This window comes from Cygnus atratus, chromosome 24 (assembly GCF_013377495.2).
Source record: "Cygnus atratus isolate AKBS03 ecotype Queensland, Australia chromosome 24, CAtr_DNAZoo_HiC_assembly, whole genome shotgun sequence".
In the NCBI taxonomy this organism is placed as follows: domain Eukaryota; kingdom Metazoa; phylum Chordata; class Aves; order Anseriformes; family Anatidae; genus Cygnus; species Cygnus atratus.
This window is the reverse complement of record NC_066385.1, coordinates 6,315,164-6,332,560: the sequence shown is the minus strand read 5'-3', so window position 1 is coordinate 6,332,560 and position 17,397 is coordinate 6,315,164. Positions and strand designations below refer to the sequence as shown.

The window sequence follows — 17,397 nt, the reverse complement described above, 5'->3', positions numbered from 1 at the left end:
CTTCAAATACACCCACATGGAGAGCTGGGCCGCACGGCTTAATGTATAGCCCTGTAGGGAGCTGACCCCCCCCCCCCGGCTTATGTATATCCCTATAGAGAGCTGCCCCCCCCCCCGCCACGTACCCCTACAGAGGACCCCCCGGGCTCACGTACATCCCCCGAGAGAGCTGGGCCCCCGGGTGCCGTACGTGCCCTCACACGGAGCTGAGCCCCCAGGGGGTCCGACCCCCCGGCACGGAGCGGCACAGCAGTGCCATATACGCCCCCGCACAGAGCCGGACACGCAGGGGCTCCACGCGCCCCGCACAGAGCTGGGTACCCAGGACCTTTATACGCCTCCGTACAGCAGCGGGCACGCGGGGTACGGACCGGGACGCCCGGACCCCTATACACAGCCAGACAGCAGCGGTTAATGCCCCGACCCTGCGCCCCCCCAACCGGGGGCGCACGTCCCTGCAGCAGCCGCCCCCCCCGTGCCCCCGGGGCCCGCGACACCCCGTCCCCGGGCTGGTGGCCGGCGCGAGGTCCCCTGGGGACAGGCGTCCCCCCCCCCCCGCGTCCCCATGCCGCTGCCACCGCGGGGCGGCTACTGCTTGTCGATGGCTCCCTGCTCGGCCGCGCTGTCGCGGGGCGCAGCCTGCGTGTGCCACGCCGTCTCCTTGAACACGAACCAGCAGTTCCCGGCCCACAGCAGGAAATTGATGAAGCCGAAGAGCTGCAGGGAGAGAAGAGACCCGCGGCGTGGGGCACCCGGGGGTGACCCAGCCCCGGGCACCCCCCACCCCCCCCCACCGCCGTGCCAGGGGCTGCGGTGCCACCGCCTGCCCCGGGGACCCGTCTGGCTGGGGGGGTCCGTGCTGTCCCCGGGCGCAGGGGGTGCAGGACGGGCCCCCCGTCCCGTGCCAGCAGCAGGCTCCGTGAGCAGCGCGGCTGCGGAGCGCGTGTGCGACGGCTTCCCACTGCCCTCTCCCGGCTGAGCTCAGGAATCCCACGTGTGTGTGTGTGCACGAGGGCTCGTGGGCATGGCTGTGCGTGCGTGTGTGTGCATGCACACGCGTGCACGGTGTAGCTGTGTGCGCGTTTCCGTGTGAACACGTGTGCGCGCAGGTTTGCCGTGTGTGTGCGTGTGTGGCCCAGCAAACAGATGAATGCGTGTGCCCGCATCTACGTGTGCAAGCGTGTGTACACGTGCACACGCGTCTGCGCAGCTCCCGCGCACCGTGCCCTCACCACGGAGATGTTGGCCAGCCCCATGGCCGGCGTGGCGCCCGCGTTGCACACCACGTCCTGGCCCTGGCACACGCTCATGGCGGCGATGAGGCTGGAGGGGCGCGTGGCCGCCTTCACGTCGCTCAGCCCCTTGCCCCAGGCGGCCGCCGCCACCAGCCAGAAGAAGGCGAAGCAGACGGTGACGCAGAAATCCTGCCGGGACGAGGCACCGGGCTCAGCCCCTTCCCTGGCCTGCGCCGGCTGTGGGGCAGGATCCGGCCCTGGGGCGCAGCCACCTTACCACGAAGGGGAGCTTCTTGTTTTCGCCGTAGAGGGAATGAAAGCGCAGGTAGAGCACCAGAGCTGCCATGGCGTAGAGGAAAGAGAAGACCCCCAGGGTCACGAAAAATTCGGCGGGGGCGGAGAAGTCACCGACGAGGTGCAGGGTCCGGGTCTCAGACTCGCCCTCGCAGTCCGGCATCTCGAAGGGGATCTGGTATAACCTGGGTGCGGGGACAGCGGCGGGGTGACGCCGGTGGCCCGGGAACGGGTGGCGTGCTGGGGACAGCTCTGCTGCCCGAAATAACTGCTCTGGGGCATCCCTGAAGGATGGAGGGGAGGAGGACGGGGCATGGATCGCAGCCAGGTCCGATCCCTGGCGACCGAGGGAAGGGGCTAACGCCGCAGCCTGTGGCTGGCACGGCTCCCTCCTCACCCTCGCTGCTTAACGAAGATCCCTACAGGAACAGGATGCGGAGCCAGCAGGAGGACGGGCCCTCCCCGAGGGATGCCCCCCGGTACCGGGGGGACCCGGCAGCTCCCACGGCCACGCCTGAGCTCCTGCGTGACACAGCAGAGGAGGCTCCTCCAGGGCAGCCTGCGCTTCTACGCCATCACCGATGGGGTGGACAAAATCCCACATCCACCCAAAATGCACCAAACCCCTGTGCTGGGCAGGGTCCTTCGCTGGATGCGGCCCCTCCCTGGCTGCGGTGCCACGGCCGCAGAGTCGCAGCCAGCACTGAGCGCTGGGGACGGGGTTTAACTCCCCGGCCGGCACCCCGTGTTCCCCCCCGGCCACATCCAGGTCTCTGCGGGGCCACGCTGGATTCGCTGGGGGGGAGCCGGGTTTCGCCCCCCTCACCTGAAGGGGTACCCGAACTGCACGGAAATGGCGCTCATCTCCTTGGTTTCGCCGTTGCACTTCACCGTCGCCCCGGTCTCGCCGCTGAAGGAGCCGCACGCCCCGAAAGCGAAGATGGCGAAGAGCTGCAAGAGGGGAGCAGCGGTCGGGGGGTGCACAGAACCCCGGGGACGCCCCCGGACCTCGCAGCTGGCCGGGTTTCCCCCTGGCGCTGAGTCACGGCCGCGGCAGGCAGGGCGCGCTGCCACCCCGCAGCTGTCGGCCGCGCGCGCCAGCTCCCGGGCTGCCGCCTGCACCGGGCAGGGGGCAAAACGGGGGCGAAATGGGGGCGAACCGGGGGCAAAATGGGGCAGCGGGGGGGCGGGACGCCGGGAGCATCCCCACCGAGGGACCCCATGGCCTGTCCTGCCCTGGGGGTGGCAGCGCTGGGGAAGCCGCCCGGCCAGGCCAGACGCCGTGGGGACGGGCAGGTCCCCGCGCACACCGGGCAGCTCCTGCCACCGCCGCAGGCGTTTCCTCGCCGGGGCAGGAGCGCTCACGGCCGCCCCGCGCCGTGCCGCGCATCTCCGGCACGGGACATCCCCGCGCTGCCCCGCTCCGGCGGGGCCTTTGCTCCCGTTCGCTCTCCGGGGGCTTTCCGCCCGCTTCCCGTTTTGGGCTGCCCTCGCATGGGGGGGCCTCATCCTGCCCAGCAGCCACAACGGCGGGGGGTGCTTCGTGCCTCCCCGGGTGGACGCTCCGGAGCTGCGGGGTCAGCACCGTGGGAGAAGCCCCCTTGGCCCCGCTCCTCTGGGCAGGAGACACCCAAAGGTGTCCGGCCGCGGCCCCGCGGGCCAGGTGGCCGAGCTGCCCCGTGCCTCAGTTTCCCCGGTGCTGGAGCCCACGGCGTGGCCGTGCTGCAGAAATGCCGCCCTCCCCGCGGCCCTGAAATACAATCCCGGAGCCATTCATAGCACGGCGGGGACCGGGGCCATGGAATTGCCCCCCCCCATGCCCAGGGTGCCCCTTCTTGGGGCTCGCTGCCCCCCTCTGCCCCCTTCCCTGCACGCCCGCTGCCCCCCAGACCCCATGGGAAGGAGGGGGCCCCAGCACCCCGAAGTCCCCGTCCCCTCCGGCGTGGCCACGTGAAGCCACCTGCTCAAGGTCACTGGGGGGGCCGCGGGGCCCGAACCGAAGCGGCCAAGCGGCCCCGCACCCGGAGCCCCCCGAGAAGCTCTTGCTGGGGTCCCCCCGCCCACAGCCGCTGGGGTGGGGCAGGATCTGGGTGGGCTGGGGACTACGGGGTCCCCAGGGGGGGGGGGGTCCCGCAGGCTTTAGGAAAGCGACGGGGACACCCCAAATCCGGGCTTGGGGTTAGGGCCGGACGGGGGCCGCGGGGCGGCAGCACCCGCGGGTGCTGGGGAAGGGGCCGGGGGGGTCCCGCTGCGCGGGGGGCGGGGGGCACTCACCCACTCCAGCACCTTGACGAAGCCCAGGGGCTCCAGGAGGCGGCCCCAGCGCATCCCGCCCAGGACCCGGTCCTGCGGGAGGGAGACAGGGGCGTGAGCCGGGCCCCGGGGACTGCCCGGGGGGAGCCGCGGCGGGGACCTGCCCCCGGCACCGGGGGTCGCCCCGGGGCCCCCACCTGGAGCCGGGGCGCCTTGTCGCCGGCCGCGGGGGCTCCGGGCTCCGACATGGCCGGGCCGTCGGGGCCGTCGGGGCTGCCTCCGCCGCCCGCTGGCGCCGCGCCGCTGTCAGAGCCGCCCCGGCGCCGCCACCGGGAGCCCCACCGCCCCGCCCCGGCTGCCCCCGGCCCGCCCCCGGCCCGGCCCCCGCCGACCACCGCGCCCGGGACGGCCCCGGCCCGCCCCCGGCCCCCCTCCGCCCCCCCCCTCCTCGGGACGGGCGGCCCCGGGGCTCCGGGCAAGGGCTGGCGGTGGCCCGGGGGCTGCCTCCGGCCGTCGGTCGGTCCCCCCGGTGGCCGGCCGGGCCCCGCACCCCCCGCCCTGCCCCGCTAACCGGCAGCCCCGGAGCGCAGCGCGGGGCCGGGGCCGGGGCCGGGGCCGGGGCCGGGACAGACGCCCCCCCCCCCCCCCGCCCGGAGACCCCATCCCGAGCAGCTCCGGGCCGGGGATCGGGGAAGCCCCGGCCCCCCCCGCCCCCCGGCCGCGTGCTGCCCGTACCGGGGAGGAAGCGCCACGGGGAAGCGGAAGGGTGGGGGAGGGGCGGCCCCCCGGGACTCCGGGGCCCCACGCCCGGGGGGGGCACCGGGGGCTCGGGGTCCGGGCAGCGGCGGCCGCCCCCCGCCTCGCCGCCCCCCCCCCCCCGGGGCCGCCCGGGACCCCCCGCCGCGCCCAAGGGCCCCGCCCCCTGCCGGTACGGCCCCGCCCCCATCCCGTTGGCCACACCCCCACAGCGCGATGGCCCCGCCCCCGTTCCCGCTCTGACCCCGCCCCCCGAGGCGTGGCCCCGCCCCCTCCCTCTGGGTGCCCCGGGGCTCCTCCCCCCGGCGCGGCCCCGCCCCCTCCCTCGCCTCAGCCAATCCCCGCTCGCACCCGCTCCTCTCCCTCCACTCCCCTCCCCGCCGCGCCGAGCCCGCCCTCCCCGCCTCCCTATTGGCCGAGCTTCCCGCGCGGCGGCCCAATGCGCTTGAGGCGCGGGCGGAAGTCGCGCGAGCGGGGGGGGGGGGGGCCGCGCATGCGCGCCGCGGGGCGGCTGGCCGGAAGTGGCGGCGCACCCGGCTCGGGCACAGCGGCTCCCGCCTCTGCCGCGCTCCGGCCCCGGCTCCGCGCCCCCGCCCCCCCCCCGCCGCCGCCGCCCCCGCCGCCGCCGCCATGTTCCTGACGCGCTCCGAGTACGACCGGTGAGTGCCCGCCCGGCCCCGCCGCGCCCCGCCCGGCCCCGCGGCCTGCGGCTGAGTCAGCGGCCTGCGGCCGGCCCTGCCCTGCCCTGCCCGCGCAGCTCCGCCGGGAACGGGGGCGGCGGGGCCGGGCCCGGGGTCGCCTCGCGGAGCCCCGGGGCAGGTGGGGTTGGGGGAGCCCCCCGGGATCGGCCCCCGCCCCCGTCCCGTCCCCTCCCCCCCCAGAACCACGTCCCCGAGCACCGGGCCCAGCCTTGAGCACCCCCGGGGCGGTGCCTCCCCCCCCCCGGGCAGCCCGTCCTAGCGCCTGAGCGCTGCTGCTGGGCAGAACGGCAGGAGATGCCAGAAATAAACGTCAAAAATGTCAGAAATAAACGGCAGAGATGCCAGAAAGGGCTCCTCGCTCCCACCCCAACCTCCCCCGGCACAACCTGCGGCCGCCCCCCCCCCCCTCTTGTTCTCCTGCCTGGCGCAGGCCCGGGGAGCAGCGCTCGGGGGGGGCAGGGGGGGCGCGGCTGAGGGAGAGCCCCCGGCCCCCTTGTCGGATCCGGATCCCTGCCTTTTGCAGCATCTCTGGCGTTTTTCTCGCAGGGGTGTGAACACTTTTTCTCCGGAGGGGAGGCTCTTCCAAGTGGAGTACGCCATCGAGGCCATAAAGGTACCGTCTGCTCTCCCGGCCGTCCCGCCGCGCCGCTCAGGGCTCCTCCAAAGCGGCTCTGCCTGGAGGAAAGCCGGGCGGGTTCTGTTCTCCCACGCTTCGGTCTCGCTCTGCAGCGAAGCAGGCTTTGGCCGGCTTCCCAGGGCAACGCGGCGCTGAGCAGCACCGGGAGGACGCCGCTTTCCCAATAGGTGCTGCTCCCGCCTGGGGCTGCTGGCAGCTCTTTCCTGGCCTCTTATGTGCAGTGTGGAGAGCAGGAGCTGTGCCGGAGCGCAGTCCCTTCCGTCCAGCTGCGCCTCCTGCGGCTCCGCTCGTCTGTTTTGTGCTCCTCGAAGCATCGGCAGCCCGGAGGGGCTGGGGCACGCTGCCCTCCGCCTCCTCGCCACCGATTTACTCACAAAGCAAACGCAGTCCAGAGATGCTAATCCCCAAATCAACCCCCTAGAAGCTAGCGTCGAAGCGAGAGGCGCCGAGTGCTCGCGTGCCGCGACTCCAGCTGCGGAAGCTGGCACCTGCGGGGTTCCTAAATGCTCCTCGAACGGCAGAGGAGCGCTCCGCTTCCCCTTTACCATCCTCGGCCAGCGGAGCGTTGCTTTCTGGTCCGTGTGCTTTGCGATGGTGGAGTCACTTTTAAACAACAGCAACAACAAAGTGGCAGCCCTCCTCTAGGCGGGCTGACTTTCATGTTCTTAGCTCAGGGTGGTTCGTGGTTTGCTCAGGTGAGGCGTAAAACCCGGCAGGGGATGAAGCTGAGAAGCTGTCAGCAGCCCTCTGTGTGAACTGGGGGAAGGGGGAGTGCGGGGTGGGGTCTGCTGGCTTTAGCTTCCCTCCGCTGCTGTAGTTCGTTAAAGCATTCTTTGAATGATAAATGAGGAGGCGAGAAGTAGTAAGTAGTAATTCGTGTTGCTTAAGGCCCCGGGAGGTGAGAAAGCCGGTCCTCACGCCAGGTTTTATAGTTGCAAATACTTCTGGCAGAGTAGAAAGCGGCTGGAAGCTTTTAGACTGTGCTGGTTTCCGGAGAGCTGATAAGCTGCAAACACAATTGTTTCGGCTCGGGGCTCCTGGGACGTGTTCCGTGCGTGGGGTGCCTGCGCCCTGGGGCGTGGGACGGGCAGAAACACTCCCGGAATAACGTCAGGCGTCCTTTTTTCACTTGGGGTTCGTGCCCAGCTGTGGCAGGCGCACGCTTAGAGGACGGGGGCTGTTGGGCCGTGCCTAAACCCACGAGCGCTGCGGCGGGGAGACCCCTGCCTGCCTCTGGTTACAGACCCGGGGACGCTCACTGCTGCGGTTCCCCCGGCTGCTCTGAGCCGAGCGTTCCCGAGCAGGCACCCCCGCACGCCGTCTGGCGTAGTCACCCCGGGAAGGCCCCGAGCTCGCGATGTGACAGCCCCGAGGCCTCGGGGCCGGGTGCTTCCAGCACCCGCACGTCGGGGGAAGACGCTGCGGGGGGCTGACCTCTACCTGGAACGCGGAGCGTGGTGTACGTGCGGTTTGCTCTCGTTCACGCTACATTTCGTGGACGAAAGGCGTTGAGGAGAAAAGGAGCTGACCGACAGAACGGGGCCTGAGCCAGGAGGCAGACACCGCCACAAGTACAGGCCGTTCCGCGAGCTCCGGGTCTCGCTTCGGCGTCTCCTGTCTGTCTCGCAGAGCCGGGTTCACAAGGCCTTTTAAAATCGTACGGCTGTAAGCGGTAAAACTTATGCTTGGTGCTCGGGGAAGAGGTTGAATTATTTGCCCCGACGCCGCTGGTCCCGAGGAGCTGACCAGCAGGAAGTTGCACGGGCTTCGCCCTTCCAGCCCCCCGCTTCGAGCTGTAACAGAGAGCAGCTCCGACAGCTCTGCGCACGGGTTTTGTGCCTTGCTGATGTGTCCGGCTCCAAAACAACGTCCCTCCAAGCGGTGTAAAGCGGGATTAGTGCCGCACCGTGGCGTTTATGCTCTGTCGTGGCTACCCCGCGTTGGGTGTGGTGGGGTAACTGTGGCTGTTTGCAGCTTGGCTCCACGGCCATCGGGATCCAGACCTCGGAGGGCGTCTGCCTGGCCGTGGAGAAGAGGATCACCTCCCCGCTCATGGAGCCCAGCAGCATCGAGAAGATCGTGGAAATAGATTCCCACATAGGTAAGGAGAAAGGAGAAGCGCGCGTCTGCTGCCCCTGGGCACGGCCCTCCAGCTCTGTGGGTGTGTGTGCAGTAAAGCTGTCCCCTGCGAGTTTCGGAAGCCGCGTCTCAGGCCCGGCCTTCCCTGCAGGCAGCTCTGCCGAGCCAAGCGGGAGCTCTCAGCCCTCGGCCAGCAGCAGGCCCTGGCCGCTGGTTTTCCAGGCTGCGGGCCAGCAGGACATAGCTACGGGAGCAGGAAGAGGCAGCTGAAGCACCCCTGCCCCCCGCCTTCCATGACCTCCCTCGTGAAGGCTCATCCCAAAATTAGCTCCGGGAGGGCAGGGAGTTACTGCAGTGCAAAGGCTTGACTCTGGGCCAGGTTCTCCTGGAGCACGAATGCCCGGGCCTCTGCTCGCAGCAGCCTTCTGCACCCTGAGGGGGCCCGCGAAGCTCTCGTTACCAAATATGTCACGCGAAGAGCGGGAGACCTCCCAGATGCCCGTGTTGCCGACGATACGCGTCATGGCAGCTCGGGAGCCCTTGCAGGGTCTCATTTCCTCCTCCCGTGTGCCCCCTCTCGGAGCAGGGAGCGGCTTCGTGCTGCGGGCTCCCGCAGGGGCTGCTCCAAAACCCCCAGCGCGGAGCGAGCCGGCCCTCCCCGCAGCAGCGCCCGACGCCTTCCCCTCCCCGCGGGCTCGTGGCTCCCCTGGGACGGCCTCAAACGTGTCCCCTGAGCCGATCCGGACGTGGGGCGGGTGGGAGGCCTGGGAGAAGCCAGCGCTGCGCCTGCCTCAGCTGCGCGTCCGTCCCAGCGGGCGCCGCTCGAGCGGGAGCGCTGCCGCCCCGCTCCTCGGCAGCGCCGCTTCCCTCCCCTGCTCCTCACTCCCCGGCGAGCTGCCGCGTCTCGGGACGCTCCCCGTGGGCTTCGGGAAGTCTGGGGGGGGGGCAGAGCGCGCTGCAGGTCGGTGAGGAGGTGACGCGTGGTTTCCCTCTGCTTCCAGGCTGTGCCATGAGCGGCTTAATAGCTGATGCAAAGACTTTAATTGATAAAGCGAGAGTGGAGACGCAGGTAAGGCTTGCTCTTTCTCTTCTCAAAACACCGGCGCTGGTCTCCGGGGCGGCTGCCGTGGGAAGGTCGTCGCCTCGAAGGAACCGGTGTGGGGTGGGAGGCCTGCGGGGAGCCTGGCTTCCCACGCGGGGCTCCTGCAGAACGAGCAGGCGGAGTCTCCCGTGCTGCGCATTTTCCTTTCTGGTGCTGAACGTTTGGTGGGACTCTTCGGGCGCGGTGTCCAGTGCCCGTGGAGCCTCTGACCGCTGGCGGTGCCCTGCCACCGACTGCGTGGTGACGTGTGCGTCGGGCTTCGCTTTGTCAGAAGATTGGCTCGGTTGTAGTTTTGGCCCCTTGAAATTCCTCTGTGCTTTAGGTACTCGGGTCCCGGTACAAATCACCGCTCTGTACTTAAAAGCTTATCCCGGGGGGGGGTTTCCTGTGCGCCAGCACTGCTCCTGTGTCCGGAGAATCGGATCGCCCCCCCCTTCGGAACGGGCCCTGGAAGCACGGGGATGGGGTGCCCTGGCCCTGCGTCTTCCTCCTTGGGATCCCGAGGCCCGGATGGCCACAGCTTTTCTGTGGGATCCATCCCGAGCTTCTCAGCGTGTCCTGCACCGACGGCTCCTTTCGGTGCTTCCATCCTGGGGCCCAACGTGCAGCGCCCCGCGTGCCCCCGCCTGTCGGGAGCGGCTGGGCGAAGCTGCCTTTGTGGCTACGCGGGGCGTTGCTGCGGACCGCTGCGAGTGGTCCGGGCTCGCCCTTGTAGGGGAGCGAGGCGATGACTTGAATCCTTGTTTTTCCTACAGAATCACTGGTTCACCTACAATGAAACCATGACGGTGGAGAGCGTGACGCAGGCCGTCTCCAACCTGGCGCTGCAGTTTGGGGAGGAGGACGCGGACCCCGGCGCCATGGTGTGTAGTGGCAGGGCTGGGGGTGCTCCACGAGCCTGCTCCCGCCTCTCCTCTGACTTGGCCATCGGCCTTGCCTGACCTGTCGGCTGCTTTCTGTTGCAGTCTCGCCCGTTTGGTGTCGCGCTGCTCTTTGGAGGAGTTGATGAGAAGGGACCCCAGCTGTAAGTTCAGCTCTGTGATCCAGGCCAGCTTTGGGAAGAGAGGAAAACCTCTAACGGAAACTTCCCAGGGCTCTTTAATGACTTGATTCTGCGGTTTTCTATAAGCTAAACCCTCGGGGTTTATCCCATTGTGCACCTGACGTGTTTGTTAATGCTTTTAAGCCTGCCTTTCGAAACAAGGGTTACAGCAGTGCTCACACAGCCTGCTCCTTCAGGGTTGAAGAGCGTGCTGTGTCTGCCGCGAACCTTGGCTTTGCTCTGTGTGGCCTCCTGGGCAGGAGGGAGGTGTTAAAGCTCTCCTTGTCCTGAGTTTATTCTTACCTGTCCCTAAAGGACCAGCAGAGCCACCGGTAACATAATATCTGCAGCCTGCTGTGACATTCCTTGGGGAGGCGGAGTGCTTGTAACCTGAACTCCTGGGCTTGAAACGCAGCCTCACCGCCTCCGCTGGAGGTGGGATTGGCTCCGCAGAGCCAGCCCAAAAAAGTCTCCCTCCCGGGAGCAGTAGTGAAAACGTGCTGATTTTCTTAAAAGGGAAAAGGGCAAAAAATACCCTGCTCTGAGCATGGAGGGCAGTGTCGGGAGCGCACAGCTCCCCCCGAGCCTACCGGCCCCCCGGGGGGCTGCAGGAGACCCCTGGGCACTCCTCAAGCCTCCTCTGAGTGCCAGGAGGAGCAACCTGCGGCCGCGCTTGGTGCAGCAGCCCCCGAGGCCGGGCGCAGCGAGCGGCTGCTGTGAGCTCGGCCGCGCGCTGGCAGACGAGCTGCTGCTCCCGCGGGGGCCTTGTTCCTCCCCAGCTTTGAGCAGCGCCGAGTGCCCTGCGGGGAGGCTGCGGGCCTGGCGGCGGAGAAGCCCTCGTGACGCCGCAGCGCGGGGCCGGGTGCGCCTCTGTTCACTGCCACCTGTGTTCCCGGCAGGTTTCACATGGACCCCTCGGGGACGTTTGTTCAGTGCGATGCCAGAGCAATCGGGTCCGCCTCGGAAGGCGCGCAGAGCTCCCTGCAAGAGGTTTACCATAAGGTAAAAGGCCGGGTTGGGTTGACGTCGCACGAGTTAGAAGTAGCTCGTGACTCACGAGGATCCACTCGTTTCCTTACCGATGAGCGATTCGCGAGACTCGAGGGCTCTGGAGGAGGTGCGTGAGCCTGGCAGGGTTGGGCTCGGTCCTCGGCAGCCGATCCGGTGACTGGACGTCGGCGGGGAGCTGCTGGTGAAGGATCTCCACGGCGAGGGGCGCTACAACCAGCAGCTTCTCTCCGGGCTGTGGCTGCTGAGGCAGCTTCGTGGAACACGAGCCCAGAGCCCGAGATGCCGGTTTCTGCCTCCAGCGGGTGATAGTTGAGTCCATGTCAGGAAGCCCTCTGTAAATAAAAGAGCTGCTGTACGAGCACGGCCAGGCAGCAGCAGGGCTCAGTATGGATGCAGCCCAAAGCATAAGGAAGTAACGCAAGAGATGTTTCGCTAGGCTTGCAGATCTGTTGAGCCAGTGAAGTTGATGGCTTTTGTACTGCAAGTCCTCGGCCTGTTGGATGAGCAGTAAAACGTTGCTTCCCTCTGTGTCGGAGGAAATCAAATACCGTAGTGAAAAGCGTAATTGGTGCAGTTGATTGCCTTGAAGACTTCCAGCCTAAGACTCGATAATCTAATTTATTAAGTAGCAGAACTGCCGGAGTTCTGGGCTCCATGGCTTGTTCGCCATCTCCCGAGCGCAAAGTTAGTGCAAGCACAGCCATCATCCCTCTGAACATCGCACAGCCGTCAGGCTCTAGTTCCCCTCACGCAGGGATTTACGATATTAAAGCAGGAAGACTTCTGCCAGGAGTCCAGCTTTTCAGAGCTTCCAGTGGAGCTCGGGGGGGAGCTGCCTGACAGACAGTAACTGGCGAAGGGAAGCAGACCCTCGTGCCCTGGTCCTGACAGCAAGGTTTGTGTGCCCAGATTAACAGTTCTTAAGCTTTATAAAAAGTTATACAGAAACAGAAAGTCGCCGTCCTTGCAAGTGCCACTGTCCTGCCTGAACAGTGCACTTTGATCTCTTGTTGATACTGTAGATAATTTGATAAGCTTTTAAGTTTGCTGCCAGTGACAGCTTAAAGGATTTGAGAAAAAGAGCAGGGAGAGCAGCACGCTTTTGGAGTCAAAGGGGTAACGACAGAACGAGTGCTCGCTCGAGCATCAACAGCGCAATTAACGAGTGATTTGTTTTACAGTCGATGACGCTGAAAGAAGCAATCAAATCTTCCCTTGTCATCCTGAAACAAGTTATGGAGGAGAAACTGAATGCAACCAACATCGAGGTAACTATGGCTGTTAACAGCACGCAGTCGTGGCTTGCGACGTAAATAAGTCTGCGCTGCGCGTAGCCCAGGCTTCCTCGGTGCAAATCCCACTGGCTGCGCAGCAGGCGTGTCAGGAGCGTGCTGCGTTTTAAACGCCCAGGTAAGGAAGTTGCCTGCTGGAGAGGAGGGCTGCCTGCGCTTGTGCAGCAAGGGCTTGGCAGGCGGAGTAGCTCAGGACTGCCCAAGCCGGTGGCTGGCTGGCTGCGGATGGTCTTGTGATTCGAAACTGCTCGTTGTAGTACGTTGTGGGGTGCACTGGGAGGCTTTTGGAGCTTTCTTTGGCTTCTGGATGTGTGCAGCCAGGTGCATTTGCCTGGCTTGCGCGGGGTGCTGGTGCAAGCAATTCTCCCTGGGCTGGGTGGGAGTGGAGCCCCCCTGACCTTACGCAGGCAGGCAGCCAGCGTGAACCTGTCGTGCCAGCAGGATTGCTTTTTCTTCCCCTGGGTTTAGCCATTCTTTTTTTCCCTGGTACTTGTAATATTAGAAGGAACGAAAACTATACAGCTTCTGGACTTGCTATATTCAGTCCTGGCTGGGTGCCAAAAATCTGTCGGACAGGAGGACCAAAGAGGTGAAGCCTCCAGGAATGTGTGCGCTTCGCTAACCTCCAGCTCTTGCCTGCGAGGCTCGCAGAGCTCAGCCTGACCCAGGCGTGCAGCTCCCGGAGGTTACCGTGGGAGCAGTTGTACCTGTCCCCTCAAACCTCGACTGTTAGGCTGTGACGGTTCTCCTCAGGTGGCAAAGGTAAAACAAACAAACGAAACCTTCCCGTTTGGTAGCGATAACGGACAGATGATGAGCAAGGCTGGCATATAGAGTTTGCTTCTATTTCTGGCAGGTTATGAGACACAAGACCTTTTCAGATTATGGCGTTCCGACTCAAGCTGCTCTTCTCCCGCTGTTCTCCCCTTCCTTTCCCCTGAGCACTGGGAACCCATTTCCCAAAGACCCTGGAAGTGTGCACCCCATTGTTTTTACCAAATACTCCTGCTGGGGACCCTTCCGACGTGATTAACTGGCTTCCTTCGAAGGGAAGGGGCCCGCAGGCAGGGAGCAGCACGCTGAAAACTTAGATGCTCTCTCCAGAAACGATGCCAGCCACCTGAAATCTGCTTCCCCAGCTGCACTCCCATCACGGGCAGATCAGTTCTCTCCTGATCAGCTTCACGGCTCTCCTGCAAGATCCGCAGTACAGTGCAAAGGAATTGAGGCAGAGTAGCATGTACAGTATCCTTATGTCATGTCCCCGTTTGACAGGGCTTAACTGTGCTTGGCAGAGCTCTGAACGTATTGAGGAATCGTATCGGGGTTAAGTACGAGAGGAATGTGCTGAGGATTAAAAGGTCACTATTGACTCAAGTCACCCTTCTGGTTGAAAATCTTTCACCTGAAGTTGCTGCTTTGCTTTCTAGCTTTTGCAGAAGTATGTGGTGCTTCACTTCATTTACTCAAGTCACTTCTCCTTCTTGGGTGGTTTTTTTCCACCTAGCAGCAAAGGGAAGGGGGAGTGTGGTCATGGAACAGTTAAATCCCTTGGCAGCCACGTTCAGGAACCTTAAACAACGTTACGCTTTTTTAATTAATTACTCCCCTGCGAAGCCTGTAAGGCAATAGCTAAGTAAAGTTTTGGTATGCGGGCAGTGAGGCGCAGGCTCGAGCAGACATGGAGAAGTCCTGGTGTGGGTAGCAGGCTGCAGACACGCGTGCTCGAGGCTGTCGGGTCCATCAGGGCCGGTGTCAGCACACGCAGCAATGGCTCGAGGTGCCTGTGGTAGCATCCGACGTGTCTGAGAACGCCCGCTAAGACCTGGGCTGCGCAGGGGTCTCGCCCTGAGCGTGCAGGCTGTTCCTCCTCGGTGAAGGCAGGCGCTTGCCCTCCCTCTACCCGCGCCGTTTGTCGGGTGACCTCGCGATCCAGGAGGGGCTGTGGGACGCGCCAGGACCCCCCGAGCCGTGCTCAGTGCAGCCACGCACGCGGATCCCTCGGCAGCGCAGATGCGGGCGCGGTGCCGGGGGCATCTGCGAGCGAGCTCTGGAGCATCCCCGGCGCTCCTGCAGCTTCTTGGCTCGCCCGCCTGCAGCAGCTGCCTGCGCCTTGGGCTTCTGCGCCGTGAGCTGGGTGCAAACAAAAGTCCCACTTGCATTCCTCTGGCAGTCTCACAATTCTTCAAGTATCTCTTGTTCTGGTGCTTGCCCTGTGAAATGTCTCAGCTGTCTGCCCTGGACGCTGCCTCACGCTGTTCCTGGCACAGCGGCAGGGCACTGAGTTGTCCCCCGCTCCGTCCCTTGGGCTGAGCCCTGTAAGACGTGGTCTCGGCAGCGCTTGGCCCGCTTGGTAGGGCACCAGGCAGTTGCAGGGTGCATCCTGGTGACCAGCTTGCTTACTGGTGGTGTTTAGTGATCAACAGGCGGTGTGCCTCAGTTTTGCAGAGCACATCTGCATTCCCCCTAAGAGTGTTTTGCTGCCTCTGTCCCCTTAAAGCCAATAATGGGCCAGGATTTGTACCCTTGGTTGCTGGAGGAGAAGAGGCTGCAGCGCGAGGAACCCCTCTCCCAAGCAGTGTTTGATGAAGAGCTCGTGTTGACGGGGTCTTTTTCCACAGCGAGCAGAAGCAGGGCCTGAGTGTTCCCAGTAGATGTTCCCTGCTGCTGCTACTATGAGGAGACTGAGTCAATTAAAAGCTATTTCTGCGGCAGGCAGCTATTTTAGGGAATCAAAGAGCATGTTACGGGGTGGAATGATCTTGCTGGGCTGGCAGATCAGGCCGCCGAGAAGGAACAGCTGCTCTGTCTGCTGTGGCTTCTCTCTGTTCCCTGCCCCATGCTGTCACTTCACATATGCAGGCGCACTTAACCCCTTGCTCCTTCTCTTTCAGCTTGCCACTGTGGAGCCTGGGATGAAGTTCCACATGTACACGAAAGAGGAGCTTGAAGAGGTCATCAAGGATATTTGAAAGGGAGAGAGAGACTCCCTCAAAGGCTCATTCCCCCGATCAAAGAACCGACTCTCAGTTCCTTCCAGTACCTGTGATTTTATTTCCAGCAGCATCCGTAATTGCTCTTCTCAGAAGGCTCTTGAGGTTTTTTTTTACAGTTTCTGTACATAACTGATCTCTACAGTAAGAGGAGATGATAATAAATCATTTTGTTACTCTACCCCGGGTTCCTTGTAACGGGGGGCGCTCAGAGCGGCCACGGGGTGGCTGAGGATGGGGACCTGCTGCAGCCGCAGCGCGGGGCCGGGGCTGCGCTGTCCCTGTCCCTGCGGCACGCGGCGCTCGCCCTGCGCCGGTCACAGGTCTCCCTCTCGTGGAGGACGCGGAGCTGGGCTCTGACCCAGGGAGGAAATCCCCAGCGGAGGGGGTTTGTTTCCTCCTGGTGGGAGCCTGGAAATGCCCCTAACGACAGGGACGGAGCGGGGGTGGGACAGATCTGGGTTAATGGGGCAACCCTTGCCTGTTAAATGGGGCAGACACCGCTTCCTTTGGGGAGCAGACTTCTGCTCATCTCCTTAACGGGGCTTATTGCTTTTGTTTCTGGTTACCTCCTGCAGCCATCTCCGTCCTGGTCCTCGAAACAACGTCTCAGACCCTGAGGCTGGTGCAGGCGCGGCAGGAAGCGGGGCTTAGCGCAGGGCTGCGCAGCCTCGGGCTCTGCCCTGCGCCTGGTACCTCGGGAGGGCAGCCCGGGCCTGCGGGGCCGTGGGGCCGCTCGCTCCGTCCTGCTCCACGAGGTCACAGCCTCACCCCGAACAAAACGGCCTTGTCTGCTGCGGGGGAAACAGCTGCCGCTGGGGGGGGAGCGCCCTGGCACGGGGCCGCTTCCAGCGCTCCGTTGGGCTGAAAGCACTGGCTTTCTGCTCAGCTCAGCGGCGGGGACGCTCTGCGTGTCCCTGCAGCCCGGCAAAGCCCCGCGCAGCAACCTGCTGCCGCCGATGTCCCAGCTGCCAGCCTCGGCCTTCTGCGGAGGGGAAAAGGCCGGGCCTGTCCGTTTTGTTCCTCTTTTGCTCCTGCCAAGCAGACGCAGGAAGGGAAGCTCTGGAAGACCGGTGCTGGGATAACGCCAGCGCTCGGAGGAGCTGAGCCCCCTCCTTGTGGCACGGCAGCCACCGGGATCGGTGGGATCGGCCCAGCCCCGCAGGCGGAGGAACAGATGCGGGGAGCTGTGGACTTCGCCCCGCAGGGACGCTTCCTGCAGCTGCGCCTGGCTCTGGCTCTGCCCACCGAGCCCCCGAGCTGCTGCCCCAGTCCCCCGGTGCTGCCCCCATCCCCAAAACGAGCCCGGGCAGTGGCGGGGGAACGTCCCTCGTCCAGCCACCGCCCCATGGGCCGTGCTCATAAAACCGCCCCGTGAGCGAAAGCGGGGCTGGTATCGGCCCACGGGGGTGGAAGAAACGAGCGCCCCGCAGCCCCTCGCGTGAGCTCGGCCCCGCTGCCCCGCGGCGCTCCTCCCAGGCCTGTTTGTGTCCCAGAAAACACAAAAAGCTGATTCTTCCCGGCGTGGTCCTTCGTGCCCTGCCCTCGTCACACGGCTGCTGGCTCCGCGGGGGCTGCTCCGTGGCAATCCGGGCTCTGGGCCCCGCTGAGACGGGCGAGGGGCTGCAGCCGCGTCCCAGCCGGGCACCCCCGGGGCTCTCCTCACAGCTTTCCCCCAGCGAGCTCTGGAAAAGCCTTTTTTCAGGGCGGAAAAAAAAAAACAACAGAAGGATACAACAGAAGGATGACGCGGCAGGAAAACGCGGGTTCCAGTTCTGCGAATGGCAAAGGGCAAAGCAAGCACCGGGCCGGGCAGCTCCTGGGCCCCGCCGCGGCCGCGCCGATGGAGCCGGGCACGGGGGGGCTCCTGCGGGGTGATGCCACGGGGGCAGGTGTGACGTCATATGGCGGGTGTGATGTCATGGGTCAGGTGTGATGTCATGGGTCAGGTGTGATGTCGTAAGCCGGGTGTGACGTCATAAATCGGGTGTGATGTCACAAA

At 65.2% G+C, this 17,397-nt stretch overlaps 2 protein-coding genes across 3 annotated transcripts; one reads left to right on the top strand and one right to left on the bottom strand.

The window, feature by feature from the left end:
• Positions 1–314: 314 nt before the first annotated feature.
• Positions 315–5,837, bottom strand: SYPL2 (synaptophysin like 2). 2 transcript variants are annotated; one of them, XM_035569192.2, is made up of 6 exons: positions 5,754–5,837; positions 3,804–3,875; positions 2,356–2,480; positions 1,513–1,714; positions 1,233–1,424; positions 315–717 (listed from the first exon to the last, which is right to left on the bottom strand). In XM_035569192.2, exons 1-6 carry the CDS (start codon positions 5,763–5,765, stop codon positions 589–591), a joined length of 732 nt encoding a protein of 243 aa, XP_035425085.1. In that variant the 5' UTR covers positions 5,766–5,837; the 3' UTR covers positions 315–588. The 2 variants fall into 2 exon arrangements, with proteins under 2 accessions (XP_035425085.1, XP_035425084.1); XM_035569191.2 differs by lacking the exon at positions 5,754–5,837 and adding an exon at positions 3,980–4,084.
• PSMA5 (proteasome 20S subunit alpha 5) lies at positions 5,044–15,576 on the top strand. Its single transcript, XM_035569193.1, has 9 exons — positions 5,044–5,197; positions 5,786–5,852; positions 7,851–7,977; positions 8,957–9,024; positions 9,813–9,920; positions 10,023–10,081; positions 10,999–11,101; positions 12,292–12,378; positions 15,297–15,576. The coding sequence occupies exons 1-9, from the start codon at positions 5,169–5,171 to the stop codon at positions 15,372–15,374; spliced, it is 726 nt and encodes a 241-aa protein (XP_035425086.1). The 5' UTR covers positions 5,044–5,168; the 3' UTR covers positions 15,375–15,576.
• The last annotated feature ends 1,821 nt before the right edge of the window (positions 15,577–17,397 follow it).